This window comes from Metopolophium dirhodum, chromosome 4, assembly GCF_019925205.1.
Source record: "Metopolophium dirhodum isolate CAU chromosome 4, ASM1992520v1, whole genome shotgun sequence".
NCBI lineage: Eukaryota > Metazoa > Arthropoda > Insecta > Hemiptera > Aphididae > Metopolophium > Metopolophium dirhodum.
Window position 1 is genome coordinate 30,501,163 of NC_083563.1, and position 19,892 is coordinate 30,521,054.

At 34.9% G+C, this 19,892-nt stretch overlaps 1 protein-coding gene across 1 annotated transcript in view; it reads right to left on the minus strand.

Moving 5' to 3' along the window:
• The window catches only part of LOC132942941 (protein slit), a 132,084-nt gene that overhangs the window by 26,690 nt on the left and 85,502 nt on the right, over positions 1-19,892 (minus strand). The window contains exon 4 of the mRNA XM_061011659.1: positions 16,140-16,211. Coding sequence (XP_060867642.1) covers positions 16,140-16,211 — 72 coding nt within the window. The remainder of the gene's footprint in view (positions 1-16,139; positions 16,212-19,892) is intronic.

Genomic DNA, 19,892 nt, shown 5'->3' on the forward strand with positions numbered 1-19,892 from the left:
TAATTATTCTTTTCGTTAAATTATATATTAAAACATATTTTGTCTATTGGAACATATAAAATGTAGCCGGTATAATAAGCAATCGCATACGACTTATATCCGATTATTTCGTTCAAACCACTATGGTAATATGTTTATGGTGGAAGTTTATTCTACGCGTGAGAAGTTAAGAATCTATTTTTGAACAATTATTTTGTATTAGTATGGGCCATTAAAAACGTGAAATATAAAAACATTTAGTATGAGAGATTGAACACTTTTAAGCTCCTGAAAGAGATAATTTTCCTTAATTATTAGTTGAAAAATGAAATAAAACAAGACGTCACTTTATACTCAATATAGCTTACACATCACAAGTTATCTTACGACGTATGTCCTATTGCTTTTATAAATACATTGAATTTTTTGAAAGTGCAGATAGAGCAAATAGAGTAATTTTTTAGCATAATGAAATGAAACTACAATGTTATAATTCATTAATGTCATCGCCAAGAATAAACTAAATAATTCCTTCGTTTTGAGGAACTTTCCAAACACCACAGTTTATAGGTATACTGTCCCCTATAATATAATACACTGGTATTATGGTCGTATTTATATTATACATGTTTGTACTCGGGTGCATCCTATATAATATATTTTTATTATTCGTCTACAAAACTGATAAAAAGAGTCTGAATAAAAAATGGTTCGAAACTGCGCCGCACGGGTTAACATATATAATAATATTATAATATGTAATATTACATACAATATATATATGTATATATCTATATACATTCGTTTCAATATACTTAGCGGCGTAACAGATATATATATAATATATAATATGTAATATGTATGATATAATACGATTCGAAATAAACGCGATGCGTTGTTCTCCCTAGCTTGTTTACCTAACACACACACACACACATATACACAAGCTCGCGTGACGTATAAAAACTGAAAAATTCGTCAGAACGGCTTATGCAACTGGTACACATATATATACATAAATAATAAAATACATATATACCTATATGCGGCTATATGTATACGATTGTGTGAGTGAATCTCGTGTGTTGTGCGGTCTTGAGCCGAAGTAAAAAGGGGAAAATACATTTCCTCCACCTGCGTTTACCCTTAGGCTCAAACTCACCATTATAATCATATCACACACACACACACACACGCACACGCACACAATACCTTCAGCATATATAGGCACACTGGCGACTGGTCCCGCGCGATTATTATGTTGTCAGCTCGTTTGGAAATGATAATAACAATGGTGTCTGTCTATCTGTTCGAAGAGCGCGCACTACATAATAATATTATCCACTTCAGACGAAGAGAGGGCCGAGGCCCCGGCTAGCACATATTATACGCGCCCAAGTAATTTTTCATAATTCCGTCGTGCCCGCTTGCAACTACCCCCATCACGTTACACGCCGGCGTCCTGACCGTTATTATATTATTATCTTATTGTTTATTATTTATTTTCCAAACAATTTCTTTATCTCCTCTCCCCCCCCCCACCCACCCAACCGCCCTTACTCAGTCACACTCTCGCTCTCATCGGTTTTTTTTTTCACCACATAATATATTATAATTGTGTTCCGCTGACCAATTTGTAGCACCGAACGTGCGCGCCTTTCGGTGTACATATTATATTATGTACCTACCCGTAAAACGTTATTCGTGCGCAACACGTGATTTACTCATTGTGTGACGCTAATGGATCTACATAAGAATTAATGCACGAGAAGTCGCTTCAAGGGTCATGCTCGTGATACCGCCACCACCGCCGCCGTTGCCGCCGCCACCGACTTCGTCATCGTCGTCGTATACCCTTTCCAAAGTCATCGTGTACGTTTTTAACTGCATAATTTTTCATGCACGTGTATGCGGGCGTAAGGGGGTAACCTCTAGTACCTACTGGTGCGGTAATAGCGGTTTTTAATGAAAGCAATTTTCACGCTAAGGGATGTCATCGTGTTTGTCCAATTTGAAACATGGTTTTATCACTTCCAGAGAGAACACGAATTTCTAAACTCGTTACAAGATAAAAATCGTAATTGCATAATAATTATACTGCCGCGTATGGTAATAATAAAAACAATTTAATACGACTGTATGATTTAATACGCATGGTTCTACGGCTTGAATCCATTATAGAATCATAGAATGGTAATATATATGCCGCATATTTGTTACCGCTCGTAAAAATTATATATTTGGTTTATAAGTGCGCAAACATCCAATGCCATAATATTGATATATATAGTATAGACTATAGATACATCGATACATGCAGGTTCTGTTAAAAAAAATTTGTCTGACGAATGTGCGTCAAAATAAATCTGTTGAGATATTACTTAAAATCAAAGTGTAATAATTATAAAATTATCGTTTCTGAAAGCGTATTAGTTGATAAAATAAAATTCATATTTTAATCACTACCTACTTATTTATTTCAGATTATACTAATATACTATCTATATATATGTATATTTTTTCAAGTGGAGTCCACACTTTGTTTTATGTGCCGAACGTTACGAAGCGTATTATAGTTGCGTTTACCATTTTTGCTATCATAATGCAATTATGCCAACTATTATAAAACTGTTATTAGACGATCTATATTATAGATTAAATAAATATATGCACTTAATAAATTATTTTATTCGGTCTAGACTTGGAATCCCCCTGGTTACACCCGAGCGTGTATTAATAGCATATTATTTCTTCTCAATATCCGTAAATATAATTTTAATAGTAAGTTCAAATCGTTTATTAAAATAGATTCTTTGTAACTGAAAATATTTTAGAATGCATATTATTTTTTAAAGTTTCATTATTTGATCGATTGGAATACGACGAAACATTAAATTATATATTATAATAAATATTAAACTTGAAACATGATTACCATTAATAGCTCTAACTAAAAATTAATAATTATTTGCACTAAACAAATAAATTGTATAAGTTTAAGTTTTATTTAAAAATGAAATTAATTTTACGGGATGCACGAAATTGTTAATATATTAATATAAAAATGTTTTTATAGGTTACTCAATCCGAATCAAATATGTATAGATTGATTTGAAATTCATTACTCATTAGCTAACTTTTGTATTACCTATTAGCCATTCATTTGTTTTTCAAAGTTTATCTTAAAAACCTGAATAAACAATAGTTGCTATCCACATATTATTATGTTATAAGTATAATCTGATGAAAAACGAATTAACACACATTCGATCGTAAGTATACTCGTGTATGCACGCGTCGTGCACACGTGTGTTGGTCAGGATGATTCAACGAAATAAATAATTTCGATCGGTTCATTGCTCACGCGAGCAGCAGTTTTTGCACTTCATGTCCGAAATGTAATTTAGGTAATTTTTTTCTTTTTGCTTGTACACTTTCCCTAACTTACAATGATAGATTTCCCAAAACGACACTTAAAGTATTTTTTTCCTCCCGTTTCTCCCTCTCCCCCCAAAAACCATATGCGTAACTACTGCTGCTGCCGCACGTACATAAAAATGACGTCACCCGAGAGCTTCGGGCACGCTCCCCCGCAGTAGCAATAATTGTAAAGCCAGACTATAAATTAAATCCGGGTGATCCGTGTAATCATAGTCGCCTACGCTGGCCGCCCTCGTACTTACAGTATGCATCATGTCGCGCGGCGATGCATACCGTTGGTGTCTGCGTTTTGTTTTTGGGGTGAGGAGATGTTTTTTTTACCATCCACCCCCGCCGACGACCGATCGGTATAGAAGGGTTTACCACTGAGTCACTACTCCGCATATATACGCTCTATACTATTAAACTCGCATGCCGACGCCACCGTATATATACGTATATAAGTATATTGCAATATTATATTATGCGTATCCATCATACAGGGTGGGCCGTTATGTTTTCCTGCACCGTATAAGCTGTGCGAACCTTGTATATATAGCCAATAAGCGTGAAACGCTCAAACGCTGAACAGTGGATTGTGTAATTTTATTTCACACTCCATTCTCGCGAAGAAACATTTTTTAACCACAAAACGTCGTTGCCGGTGAATCTTAGGTAATAATATACACCTACACATTTTCATATTGAAATCACGCTACATCGATAGCTACAGAATCGTAGCAATCAATTTTTTCTTCGAGGCATAACGTGTCCGATAAGTACATCGCACCTTTGAGAAAATAGTATCAAAAATTGCTTGCGACATGACGATCTACGAATTGAAAATAATTTAGCAATAATATTGACAAACATGCGCAACCACAAAAAAATCTAAAATCTTCTAAATTCGTGGATATCTTTATTTGTTAACTCCATGGTCAGAGCCGCACAATATAAAAATAAAATTGAAAGTATTGATTTGGTAGAATTCTAATACACGTACTACAGTACCTATTATAGTTGGACAGATTTTCATCATATTTTCCATTTCACTGTTGTTGTAAGTATTATTAATATGTAGCTATGTTGACATCTTGTTTGAACAGCTAGCAATAAGAGTGTATGAATATTTTTCATAGAAAAGAAAAACACTTTTTGGGCTACCGAGAAAAACGCCCTTTGCGGCCGGCGGCCCACCCTGTATTTAATAATAATATGTTTATTTAAAGAACCCAGAAGAACAATGCGCCACGGACGTCTCCGCCACCCTTTCAACCGCGGCCAATCCCCTTACAATGTCACAAAACTGCAATATTAAATACACAGACTTGGGCTCACCCTTTCTCGCCCGGCAGCAGTGGCGTCGGTGAGAGACGCACACGTTGGGTTTGACCTATTGTCAATATCGTTACAATGTTAATTTTTGTTTCATAATTTATCATCAGTTTAATATGCGCGTGCGTTGCTTGGTAACCTATAGCATGCGTCCCCTACCCCCCGATCCACTTCTCCCGACAGCCAGGTAAATCGTTATTAATATTTTAAAATAATAATTTGAAAGAAGGATACCAGCTACTCGAAATTCCCATTCGTTCTCATTGTGTGCTGGCATTGTATTCTTACGATTTAATTTTGAATTTTGCTTGAATAAAAATAAATTTTTCAAATTATTATGATTCCCAAAACTTTCGTTGCGCAGCATAAATGTTTCAGAAATATTTGTGTAAAACGTGCAAGACCTTTAGTAATTACAAATACCGTGGTATGATATAAGTATTCACGTTCAACTACTTAATCGCGTGCTTTCACAAAAACACAAAATGCATTCTAATAGGTAGGTACATAAAATCATCATTTGAATGAAACATTTTTCTGTATAACCATCATACAATCCCATGGATGATAGCAGTTATAGTTTGTGTTTTGAATGTTTTGAAAGTTTATGTGAAAATTGATGGTGAAATAATGAATATTTGAGAACTGCCGTTTTGTGACACAGAACACAGTATATATATTATTATATAATACATTACACAACTAAACTTGATTGTACATTTGAGCATCAATTATTACAGTTAATAATCAAAAAGAATAGTTTATATCATAAACGAGTAAATAGTAAAAGACAGCGGCGGTGGAGCGATTGCAGAAAGAGGAGAGAATCACTAAAACATTTGTGTTGTATTGTATTGTATGGAATTATGAGTATACCTATATATTATGATATATAGTGTCGAAGTAGGTCAAACTGTTTATCGAGTGCACGGGACGAATAAAATAATAATATTATGTATATATATATATATATATAGATAGAATCCAAAATTTGCGCGTTATTCGTTCGCCGGGGAAACCGTCGTATGTGAACAACAGTCCGACGATTACGAATTGTCCACCAAAACGGAGCGTGTGTAAATAAAAGGTACATAAAAAAAAAAAAAAAAAATTGTAAGAAAGCGAACAAAATAATAAAACGTGCTCAGGCGCCCATAAATACACACATATACACACAAAACATTATAAAAATTCGCGTGCATGCGTGTGTGTGTGTTTTATCTGCGCGTGTATCGCATTACGTCCGTCACTTGTGGCACATTGGGTCCCCGGGACAATATTTCAGTGCAGGAGAACGGGGGGAGGAGAGTGTGAAAAAAGAAATATAATAATCTATACGACGAGAAGGGTCTTGCGTGTTTGTGCGTGCGTGTGTAGCGATTCTACGTCTAGATTTTGTCGGCCGATATAAAACACGTGTAGTGAGTAAGTGTGAGAGAGAGAGAGAGAAAAAAACTGAAGGCGCCGCACAAAAGGAAAATATTATTATTATTCGTCCGCGCGTTGGGATTCCATTATGCAGGCGCCAAGGGTCGCCGCGGTGCTCACGTACACACTATTCCTACCCCGTCTAATGGGCTGCCTCTGTGGTTACGTCTTTTTGATATAGAAAAACACAACGGCGAAACGAAAAAGAGAGAGAGAGAGAGAGAGAGAGAGACGGATACAGAGGGCAGTCAGACAGACAGACAGACCCATAGAGAGACACGGGGAGTGAAAGAGAGAAGGAGAGACATGAGTTGTGAGATAGAATCGTAATCTATGTGTTTTACGTTCTGTTTTACAGCGATCTACTAATTGTAGAATATATAATATTAAAAAACAAAACGTATACCGAGTGGGCACTGTGTGCGGCATGTTTCGGGCGCTTCAACGACGGAATATCCTACGCCAGAGACGAAGACGACGACGTAATGACCATACTACGATATCGTCGTTATCGTCGTAAATCCGAGTGTACACGACGCACCGCTAATGGAGCCATTATTAGCCTAGGTCGCGGGGCCGATCGGCAGGATGATATAATATAATATTATTATTGTGTAATGTAACTCGTCTCGTGGCTATGGAACGCTGCCACGGGACAAACATATAATATATATATATATATACATATATTTATATTATATCGTATCCGGCGGGCCACACACGCGTCACACCTTACTCTTATCCGCCCCGTGAATAATATCACATTTTATGTAGGCACATAATATAAGTACGCCGTTTGCCGTCCGACGACCGACTTTTACCCCCCCCCCCCCCCCCCCCCTTGTCCATCATGTATGGCCACGTCGCGTATAAAGCAACGTACGATAACACACGCGCGTTTATTACGAGACCGACAGCCGTTGTAGGTGCCAATTAAATGTGAACCTACGTTTTTCGAATTCCGAGACCAATTTAAAAAACGCGTTGTTTTATACAGCCAATCAACCCGTCGAACATTATCGACAATGTCCTCGGTTATAACACATCGATAGGTATGGTTCACATTATATATAAAAGAAAAAAACATGCCAACAAAATACCGCGCACAGTGTTGAAATGCGTCGCATCGTATGAACGAAAAACCGACGGAATAATTACATTATAATATTCCAAATCTAAAAGCGCGGTTGGATCGTTCAATACGATTTGTTTTCGTACTGCGAATATATTATAATACTTATTTGTCTGTTGATTGTTATGTTTATATTTTTAAATTTGGTACCGATTATATCTGTGATTTATATAGTATATTATCATCTGTCTTTATTATTAAAAAAAAGTTTTGTATATTAATTGTTCCATCCATATAATATTATAAAACAATTGATAGTAATAATATCATCCAATAACTTTTTCTTCACATATTTTATATAATACATCATACAGAACAATACTGGTAGAAAAAATAAGTCTAAATTATTTGACGAAGGAAAAAAGCTACGACAAAAGCTGAGCGTCAAAATTAACTATGAAAAACTTAAGCCAACGATACGGAAAAAGAAAAAATATAAAAACATCGCTAAACAGATTTTTAAATATTTTAAAATATAAGATTTAAGGGGGGGTGAAGCTTCCAGGGTATTTAACAAGCGAAGGGGCACGGACAGAGCCTTCATAATATTATAATATAATTTTAAAAACATTTCTAACCGTCCGTTTAATATAATATTATATACGAGGTGTATGTATATATTATGTATGAGTTTCGTCGAGCTTGTCGTCGCATTTTACTCGCAACATAAATTATCAAAATACCTTTTTATCAGATGAACACGACCGTTTAAACTCCCCAGCAGTCGGGGTGGTTCCTGGTGTTACACGCACGGTGCAGATGACGACAATCCTATCCGTCACACCCCGACGGTATGTATATATACACATATTATAGTACTTTTGTATGGAAATTCCGGACCATTGCCCAGCACTATTATTATTGGTTCTTGTATCCCCACCCGTGGATCACCGCACAAGGTCCCTCTCCTTCTCACCCTCCGGGCGCGATGGGGTTCGCGTGTGTATCAATTTTCCGGAAACACTTTCGCCCGTATGACTCATTGGGAAATTGGAAAGCGCCCGACGAGCATAATCAAGACGAGAGTACATTATACATATCTGATCCCCCGGAGGGGTGCTACACACTGTACTGGAATCAACAGTTTCTTGATTGTGTGTACACGGAGGCAATCATTCACACCCCAAAAGAGCGACGGTGTGGATACGTATGATGGAGGATAGGGTTCTCGGGGAATACAAACGGCAACGGAAACGGCAGAGGTGCGGGCGCTTCGAACGCGGTGCTTTGACGAGGAACTCAATAAAAGTAAAAAAAAATACTAGTGCAATACGTAAAATATATAAAACTACTACTGCAGATAGGCGGAATGGGTGATAGACTACGGTAAAAGGGGCAAACTATACAAACCAGATAAGTCATGGTGCGTTGTGTTATAGCAGGAACCGTAATATTATTGGACGTTATGCGCACCACTATACAAATATACAAAACATTATAATTCGTGTTTCAGTTATATTTTGTATTGGATGACTAACATCGTATTGTTATTATATCAATACAAATTGAAACAAAATCAATATTTCTATTGTGACAGCAGTAAAATAATAACGTGTATATCGGATACATAAATATGTCTTTTCTTCAAATAGCAATCCGCGTTTGTGTAATAACTAATAAACATCGAAATATATTGTAGAACTGTGATAGTAGTTATATTAATATATTATTATATATTGTATAGAAACTTAGCGAGGGCGATGAAGTGATTAGTTTCACAGTAAGGCGTCGTGTAAAACACGTTTTCGGGTACGATATGGAATATGGGCAAGTGCTGCTCAAGTGTTCTCCACAGCTATTTTAAATGGAGTGGGTGATACGTAAATTATGTCGTATTTGAAATTTTAAAGTTACTTAGTTACTTAGAAAGGTTTTGTACGAAAATATTAATGTGAATTTAACACAAAATACACAATGTAATGTATATTTGTTTCAACTTTTTTTTTAAATAAATATACTATCTAAAGTTTCAACCTATATCATATCAAAATATATAGTTTTGAAAATATATCGTATAATATTTTATAGATATTAGATATAATATAATAATTTATTTTTTTTATCAAATTTCAAGTTAAAAATAATAGCTAAGAACTTTTAGAATTTGGCTCCCACACGAAAATGTTCAGTGGGGCCCATCATCTTCTTAAAAAAAAAAATAAAAAAAAAAAAAATAATAAGAATGATCCGCTGGTTTATGGTCAGTTGTTGAGTATGTTAGGTAACCTATATATGAAATATATTAAATCGATACAATTATTAGTTGTGTAATATAATATATTATTTTATAATGATATGTATTTAAAAGGATAATTGTAGAACTCGATCGTATCGTACGGTCGCTTATTATAGTTAATAATATAAGCAAAAAAATAAATGTCAACATTTCAGTCAGTTATAATAACTTATTACCACAATATTATTTTCAAGCTTTCATGACACGACATTCGTTTATTTTATTCTATTTATTCAATACTCTGGGTACATTGTCGAGTAAGAAACAATTTCCCCCTATGCACATCGGTCGTGTGATGCAGGAACAAAAAGCTTTCGATCCATTAATATTTTATGTTTCGATTTTTTTGCACACCCCGAAATCCCCCTCACGACCACCTGGTAACCCGTTTAACGTTTTCCCACGCACATCCCCAAAGAATATTTCATGATTCGAAAACCATCTCATTAAAAACCATCACTATTTTAAATCGATAATACACAATAGAGTGAATTTGCATGTTCCAATGAAAAAATATTCATAATTTAATTTATATTTACTATGAATTATGAAGTTGTTGGTACATTAATGTGAAAAATGTTCGGTTGATGAATTTTTTTAATATCATATTTTTACGTGCAGACTTTTGGCTTTTGATGGGTTTGATAAGACGGTGAATAGACTGGATTTCGTGTCGACTTGCAGTATTGCCGATGACAGGCTCGGCAGCGACTTCTCTCCCCTTTCGTTGACAACATCTCTAATGGAATGGTCTTCCTTTGTAGAAATTTTGTTTAATTCAAAACATTAATTAACCCTTACACCACACAGCTCGTTTAAATAATGAAAAATGAACCCTTTATCAAGTTTATGAACTGGTTATCTGCTAATTAACAGCTTCCGATGAATTTCTTCCGTAATCGGTCTTTGTTATTATTATTCGTACACGTCAATCTGCATGATTCAAAAATTTAATTAATTGAACACAACGTACTAAGACAGAGTTTGTACGGTGTTCAAGTGATTTATACAATTGGTTTATTTTGCACTTTTGACTTGACATGACTTTTTATTTATTTTGCGAAGAAAACTTGCAGGACAGGTTTAATTAAAATCAATGTAAAATACATTATATTTATGTAAATTATAAAATATATTCTAGTCGAGGAAATGAGAAATTTTAATTATAAAAAAAAAACATTATCTCTAATGTCTACTATTTTTCATGTTTCTTGGCCGTAACATTGTACATTATATTTTTGATAATTATTTTTTTAGTGTTAAATAAAATATATATACGTACCATAGTTTGAATTTATTCGTGACTTCAAGTAGTAATAATTAAATAAATTCTAAAAATATTATATTCCTAAATACTTTCAATTGTCTTCGTATTTATAAATTAACAGTATAGTATAATAGTTAAAGCTTTTAATTTTATGGTACCTAATACCTATAATATTATGTTGTTGAAACAAGAAATTAATTAGAAATATTGTTTCACCAACGTTCTTATAGTGTTGAACAGCCTGAACACGGCGACTTGAAGAGCCGCTTAAGCTCCAAACACATAATATGTCGTGCATGTAACATTGTATATATATATTTATATACGTCTGTTAAGCTGAAAACTCCTTTACTCAACGAAATTATTTCCCCAGACACACTGCGGTTTTCGTAGGAAATTAATCCGTCTGTGGGTCCATTTAAGACGCCATTTACAAAAGGCGTTACGTGATAAGAATGACGGGCCATTGTCCACGCAAATAGGTTTTAATCCGGTCACGTAAAATAAAAACCCTTTTTTTCTCGTCCTTATCGTCGTCGTCGGGCGGCAGACGAAAATTTCGTTTTGATTGCACTGTACGTATTTCGCATTCACAGCTTCTCTCGCTTTAGGGTCTAGACGCACACGGTTCCGACCTTTAAATTCTCCTCTATTTTTTTTTTCCCTTCAATTGAATATTTTGCGCATTCTGTCCAGCTGCCTGCTACCATATGCATATGCCCACGCATGATATATATTATTTATAAAGCCACGTGTCTTGTTCGTAATTCGTAAGCCACACTGAATAGTGAATAATATAAATATATGTACAATGTAAGTATTTATATATATATAATAAATGGCTGCTATAACCAATCGGTTGACGAATTAGTATTTTAACACCACACAGTCGTCAATTTAAAACGTATTAAACTCTTTATGAGATGATAAACGAACGGCACCAAAAAACGGTCCCCGACGTATGTTATATTATTGTATGCAGGATGGAAGTAAACACGTCATTTTATATTACTAACCAATAACGATTCGTCTCGTTGTACTAATCCGCACGACACTGAAATAAATACTCTTGTAACATAAACCCAAACTCCGTGAGAAATTCATGAGAAACTCTTGTTGGATATTAATTATAATTCTTAAAAAATGTTAGTCAAGTAATCGTATTATATTTTACGTAATAAAAGATTTAAGAATATTATTTGAAATACCTAGACGAAACGCCTCTGCCTCATACATTTGGCATAAATTTTGTCTTTAACTTTGTACACGGGTGATTTAAATTTAATTCACATTAATTATACGATGTACATAAATAATTTAAGAAATATTTCAATTTTTTTTAATAATAAACTGTTTTTATAAATTAATAAAACATTCTTTCTTTATTGTTTTAAAATAAAATTGGAACATTTGTTAAAATCTAATTTATATACACGCTGACGGAAAAGTTTGTGCTATTTTTGTTTTTTTTTTATTTAAATAAGAAAAACATGTTAAATAGTTTTAATAAATTTTAAGTGCGAGTTAAAATAATAATACTTTGAATAAAATAATATATATCAAATATAATGTTATGGAACTATACACAATCTTTTTTGAGGTTTTTGGGGAAGAAATTTAATTATGTACACAAAACTTAGAAATAAATATCAAAACTTTTGAATTAATAATTATTTATAATTTATATTATAATATTATCGAGATATTAACATTATGCTATGTTTTTTAAAAATAATGATGATGTGTTATCTCATTTTTTATTCACTAAAAAATAAGTTATACATCATTATATTAAAGTTCTACTATATTATATCAATTAATTAGTATCGAATAAACTATACCTAGTATACCTCAGAGTTAAGAAAACTCGGATATTATGATATAATATTGTCAGTCCAATAAGAATACAATGAAATCATTGTAAAACAAATGTTCGGAAAACACTGTGAGAATGATTTGAATTACCTCAACAAATACTGTTGTGCCAATGTCCATTGTGTGCATATACATATTATACCTGGTGCATTCAAAAAGAGCTATACAGTATACACCAATTGTCCTATTGTGCGAACACAACCCGTGGATTTTTATCCTCCGATTCATTTAGTAAGTCCCAGCTATAATATTATAATGGCCCCAAAATATAACTTCCGATGGCATCGGCCATGCACCCGACATCATTATTGTTAATATCCGCTTAATTGTGCGCAAGTATAGTAGCGTGCAACTCGTGTGCAAGTATACTCGCAGGGGTGGCCAAACGGTCGATCGCGATCGGTGGGTCGATCTCGAACGATTTCAAAGTAGAACCTCCCCTTTATTGGACATTATTAATATGAATTTGGTAGATACAGTATAGTTATACATAATATTATTATGCATATTTCGGTTTAACCGGTTTGTGTGAAATGGAATTTTCTCACACGAAAGTCACAATTTAAACTGAATACCGAGCTACGCATTTTCTGATGATAATTTATCACTACAGCAGCGTCTTCGTTTAACAGTTAGCGACTATTCCACAGATTATAATTAACTGGCCAACGACATGCATTGACACGCTTCTACGCCAATGTTAATTATTTATTTAGAAGTTTAATGTGAAACACTCATCTTCAGATACCTAACTATACACTTTAATTGTATTATTATTCAATTATACAGGTACCTACATTTATTATTAATATTAGTGATAAAGACTTAAAAATAAAAATATATATTTTTACGTGAGTCGATGATTCTCAAAGGAAAATTATAATCTCGGTAGATCTTAATCAAAAAGAGTTTGACCACCCCTAGCACTGTACTGTATTTGTTTGCTCCCAATACGGTTTAATATAATATTATTATAGTCCTTTATCATCGTATACCTACGCTCAATTAGTATATTATACTAATATAATATCTTTTCAAAAACGTCGAAACTTTCGTTTGGAAATTCGGACGTCAGTTATCATCATGTTACTTGCGCGACGACATCTATGTCCGCTAAATTCAATTCTACAAAGACGGAAACAGCTTTTTCCGTGTTTCTCCTTATTGTCGCATTACCATAATGTGCCCGTAATTAGTTTAGACTTATAGAGGTATATATTATATGCTAGTCGCGGAATTCAAAACGGGCGATTTGTGAGATTCAGTAGCAAATTGGGTTTATTCGGGGCTTGCCCGGGGTGTTGCCGGAGTTGCCGAGTACTTTGTACCAAATCGAGGGGAGAATAAGTTAGTGTCAACACTTCTTTTTATGTGCCGCCACCGTTTGAACGCCGCGAGAGGGAAGCGGACACGTTTCTTAGACGCACTTCTCGATCGAATTCATCCCGAGAGAGGAGGGAACGAGAAATAGAGAGACACACACGCATGCACGCACGCACACACAAACACAATGTTCGTTTATAGTTGTTGAAAACTGCGAAATTTGAACGCAGCGTATTGCGAGGGCAAACTTTTGCGTTTCGAAATAACCTGTGGCGCTTTTGACGTGACGGCCGTCGTCGAGTTAGTGATAAAGTTTTCTTATTTCGGCGTTCCGGCATAATTGCGGGCATGTCGATTGTTTACCGTTCGATTCAATTAACATGTCATCCGCATTCAAAATCAAAACCATAATAAACACGGCGAACCGGAGTAAATAATAAATTAAGTTGTTATTTCGGACGGATTGTATCTGCCAGGCGTATATTTTCATACAAAGCCATAATGTTAGTGCTTATTTTTATTTTTTGTTATAAAATAATAATAAAAAAAAACAACATTAAACGTAGGCATAAAAACTAATAATTTGACACGTTTAATCATTAGGGGGTCCTAAAAAGTATCTAAAACAGTTTCATAACTTTTGTTGTTGTTTATTAAAATTATTATTTCATAAAGTCAAAACGCGGAAATCAGTTTACAAACTATGTGTTGAAAAGTATCGATAGAACACATAAAACGAGTATATAAAAAACATAAAAGTGCTCATGACCAACTAAAAGTGTGTATATAATGTACGTGCCTATGTAGTTTTTTTACTTGTCGTTTTTAGTGCGTATAAAAAATCTCATCGTACGAGTTTATATTGAAATTGTTTAATAAAACAGAACATTAAACAATTTGTTTCTGTGAGTTATGCACTTTTTAACGAGTTTCGTCCAATGAATGTTTTTTAAAAATGTTTTCCCTTTCATTTAAACCACACGCTTTTGATGTGAATCATTCATATTTAATGCCGCCGGACGAAAAGAGCATTTTTATTCTTGTGCATCAAAAGAACCCGATTGCATTTAAATCGACAGATTATGATCTTTACACTTTGATCGCTGCGGCCGGGTTGCGGGGGGGGGGGGGGCAGGGGTGCAGCCTCGACGGACCGCGCGTTATACGTATATAGTATCAAGCGTAAACCAAAAAAAAGCTTGAGGGGCTGGAGGACGTAGGTGGTAGTAGTAGTAGTAGTAGGAGGAGGCGGATTGGTGATTACGAGGATGAGCAATGGGGGGGGGGGGGGTGGGGTAGGGTGAAGAAGACGATTCCCTGCCCGCGGGTAATTAATCAGCGAACAAAGGCCGGCGGGGAGGAAACACGCATAATCCAATTTCACGGATGGAATATCAATAACGGAGTCCGGGGCCCGTGAATAATCAGCGGTCGCCGAGGAATTTCCCGTACGTCAATATCGACCCCTTTTGCGAATAATTTGACATCGGTGCCGCCGAGACTGAAAACATTTCGGAGACTGCAGCCGTCGCGGGCTTGTCTGTCCATGTATATAATATACACGCGATACGCGCGCATAGACGTGTGTATATACGCGAACGGAAAAACTTTTCCGGCCCGGACGCCCGGAAAATTCCAAAATGTTAAGTAGTTGTTTATTTTTATTGATATGTTGCCCGAATTCGGCTGGATTATATTGGACCATATCATTATTTTTTTATCGATTTCTTCGTCACGCACACCAACTACTACTACTATAGTACAAGCTAAAATATATTATATACTTTGTACGCACGACGAATGCATAATAATAATAATAATATAATATACTTATTCATACGGTTCGTATATTATGAAAATATAGTGCGTGTATATATTATTACACATAGGTATATTACCTAAATATAATAAATATTTTGTATGTGTATGGGTGAACTTAAAACCATATGTTTTCCGACGTCGAAATATTCACGTCTGATATAAAAGTGTATAATATTATGTACGGTCGTATACTCTGTTGATTTTATTTTATAAACCCTGTATAGCTACTCACTACTCACTATTTATATACACGCGGATGTATACGCGGCTGTTTACGCCGTAACTTTATGTATAATATATTATAGAAATGACGAAATACTTACAGTCTAGAAAGCTGCAGGTTGTTGTAGAACACCAAATCGGGCACTTCGCTGAGCTCGTTGCCGTTTAATCGTCTGAAAACAAAAAACCAACAACACGTTATTATAATAATATACGTACATGCACAGGTTTATATATATTACTATAAAATGGTATACCTACGGTGTGCGCGAAATAATAATAACACGACATTTTCTTTTCTGATTATAATCTCGCGTCGCCGGCGCACATGAATAATGTACCCGCCCCGGTAGGTAAAAGAATCTATCACCGTCGCGTCGGTCGTTTTATCATACCGGGGCCCGAGTCTTTTACGTTTACGTTATTACTACTATTATTGTTATCACGATATTTCTTATCCCGATTATGATAATGCGCTAGCACGAAGAGTGAGTGAGAGTGAAATGGTCGAGTAAATAGCAGTGACACAATAACCATTTTGAAGCCCCCGCCTAAACATCTTTCGGAGGTTATACAATATTATTATGTTCCACAGACATAGGCGCAGATAGATTGTGGCTTAGACTCTAATCAGTCCACCCTCTCCCCTAAAATTTAAGTAATCATCAATACCGTATAGCTATTATTTGGGCCCACGCGACCTAAATACAACTATAGACAGATACAATTAATATTGATGAACCTTAAACTGGACTTATAAATGGAAAAAAAAAACAAAACTGATGTCATAACGTATAGATTTATATTATTTGAAGGGAGGGGGTTTGATGATTGTAGTTTATTCCTAAAGAAGGGATGGTTGGGTCGTGGTTGTCAATTTATAACAATTGTCGTAGCCGAATTTAAATCTGGTAAATCTCGAAAAATGGCTTCAGCGCCACTGTGGTCCATGAAAAATATTGTTCACAGGCTTAAATGCGAGAAGTGATTTGTGAGTGTCACTTTCTTGCATGATATCACTATTGATGGATATTCTAAAAATTGATATTATAACAAATGAGCAGTAACCAAGATGTAAGGCACCAACGTTTTAAAATTCTCTACAAGACCGTCTAAATGTATCTGGTAAACCACAAAAATTCGCAGCGCTAAATATCAATAGCTGCATGCCGCTGCAGGTGTCGCGAGCGCACTCGGTCCCAAATTTTATGATAATTATTATTGCCCATCGTACATAATAATAATATATCATCGCCTCAAACGTGACGCGAACGGTTTCGCCGGCGGTTAATGTAAATATAATAATATTATAATATATCGGCTGCACGCGGTTGACGTTGAGCAATTGCCAAAGTCATATTTTTTTACGTACATTTTATTATTACTATTATTATTATTATTATTATACAGTGTGCGCGTATATTATATTATGTTAACGTATTGCGTGTGGCGACCATATTATAATGCTGCAATGACGGCGACATAAAACGCATACTATATGCAAACTCATCCACAGCAGGGTGCTAGCGGGTTGTGGGTGCTAGTGTGGCGGGTGTGTGGCGGGTACGGGGCGGCGGTCCGGCACTTTTGCAAAAACAACGGCGGACGGCAGTGTGTATATATACCTCTATTAATCACCGGCCCGTCAGATTTTAGTGGTTATTTTCCCCTCCCCTGGCAGAATACTAATAAAACATCATTGACCCCGACGAGTTTATTATTATACAGCGCACGGCCAAGCGGGCAATCTAATTTTTTTTTTCCACCGAAAATTTGAACACGCGCCCGCACTCCATCGGCTGTGCACTGCTAACTATGTAATATTTGGGTATACAGGGTGATTCCCTGACCATGCTCATCCCCATTGTTTCCTTTAAAATTAATTTATTCAAACTAGGATTTTCGGAATTTCAAAATATTATAACAGGTACTTACCTAAACCTATTTTTTTTACTACATATGGAATGGCCCGTGACAATTCAAACTATTGTTTTTAAAATGAGAACCCCTCTTTTACTAATGAGGTATTACTCTGTTATACCTAATTCAATATTCGAACGATTTATTTTTCAGATATAAATGTTTATACTTTATACCAAGGTAATAATTCCATGAAATTTACAAAAATTCAAAATAAATGTACCTACTTAATATTGGATCTAGTAAACACTAAAATACTTAGACCATTTTTACAAACTAAAAATGTTGATGGATATTAATAATAATTATTACGATTTTCAGTTTTCAAATCACCTTAGCCCTCATATCTTCTGAATCCATTGTCGTGGACCTATTGTCCTTAGTACTTACTCAAAATTAAAAAGGTACCTAACTCAAAAACTGCTCGTTTGAATTTTGTTTTTGATACGTCAAAATGTTCGGAAAAATGATCTGCTAAATAATTTACAGTATAAAAGGGAGGTTTTCATTTGAAAACACATCTCCACGGGACATTTCTTAAGCAGTATAAAAAAATCTCAAGAATTTAAACGTTCTTAAAATCGGATTTTGAATAGAATCGCTGACGCCGCTTTCGATGATGATAATAATAATAACGGATATTAATAAGATATTATGATATGAGATTCGATAAAGTGTGATGGGAATAATTATCATCAGGTACCTATATAACTATCTATATATATATACGTGCACGATGAATGTAACGAAAAAAGGGCCCGAAAACGCAGCGTCAAACCGACGACAAGGAAGACGGACTGCAGTCCCACGCGCGCCGAGACCAGAGTGACTTTTCGATCGGTGCAGACTTCTTATTATCACGGCGGCCGCGAAGTGCGTTTGAATTGATGCAAAAGTTGTTCGGATACGATCTCAAGGTCATCGGCAACGCGAAATCATCGAGTCGGTGCAACTCGAAACGAACGAAATAATATATGTCCGCTGTCCGGAGTCGTGTTCTGCCTATACCTATATACGATGCGGCGAGCTGGTCGCATAAATTGCAATGTACCGACGCCGCCGCCGCCGCTTTTAGTCGCCGCTCGCCGACCAAGACAACTATGTATGTAATGGGCGTCCCTCTTTGTTGCCCCGCAAAGTTATGCACGCGTGTTTCAACACGCCTTTATTTTTATGATTATTATTATTATTTTTTATTTTTTTTTTCATCATATTATTTGACTTTCTCGTAATTAAAAAAAAAAAATACGACGCGCGCACGTAGGTACACACAGTTAAATCGTTTTAGTATTATTTTTGCGAGTGCTCAACAGGGTCGGAATGTGTATAGTATAATTTATATCCATTAGTGTAGGTATTAATGTATTATGGTACAGGTATAGAGGTATATACTTGCGTGCCGTTTTTTTTTTCAAACTTGACAACTTAACTTGTTTCAAGATTGTTCAAACAAAAACGCTCCAAAGGACTTTATGAATTATGCATTTCGTTCGGTTGGAAAGTTATTTTTAATAAATTGAAAATACTTTTTCGTCAAAGTCGTTTAAATAAAAGCAATTGAATAGGACTGAGAGAGTATTAAAAATTAATTGAAATGGTTTAATTGCGTTTTTAATAGGTTTTAATGTGTATATTATACTATATACTAGGTAATACTTTTGTTTTTGTTAGGTTAACACAAACAGTAAATATTATATTAATATACACTAAATATACACTAAATACCTATATTTACTCAATTATTTATTACGAGGAAATAGCGGGCCATGGCATTACAACAAAATATATCTACCATAAAATTAATTATTTCAAATTGATGTGAAAAATTTAAAAATATCTAATGGCACGAGAACGGAATTTAATTTAAACTACAATTCATTAAGCATCTTATAATATTTCTGTAAATAATTATGGTAATTATGGTACTATATATT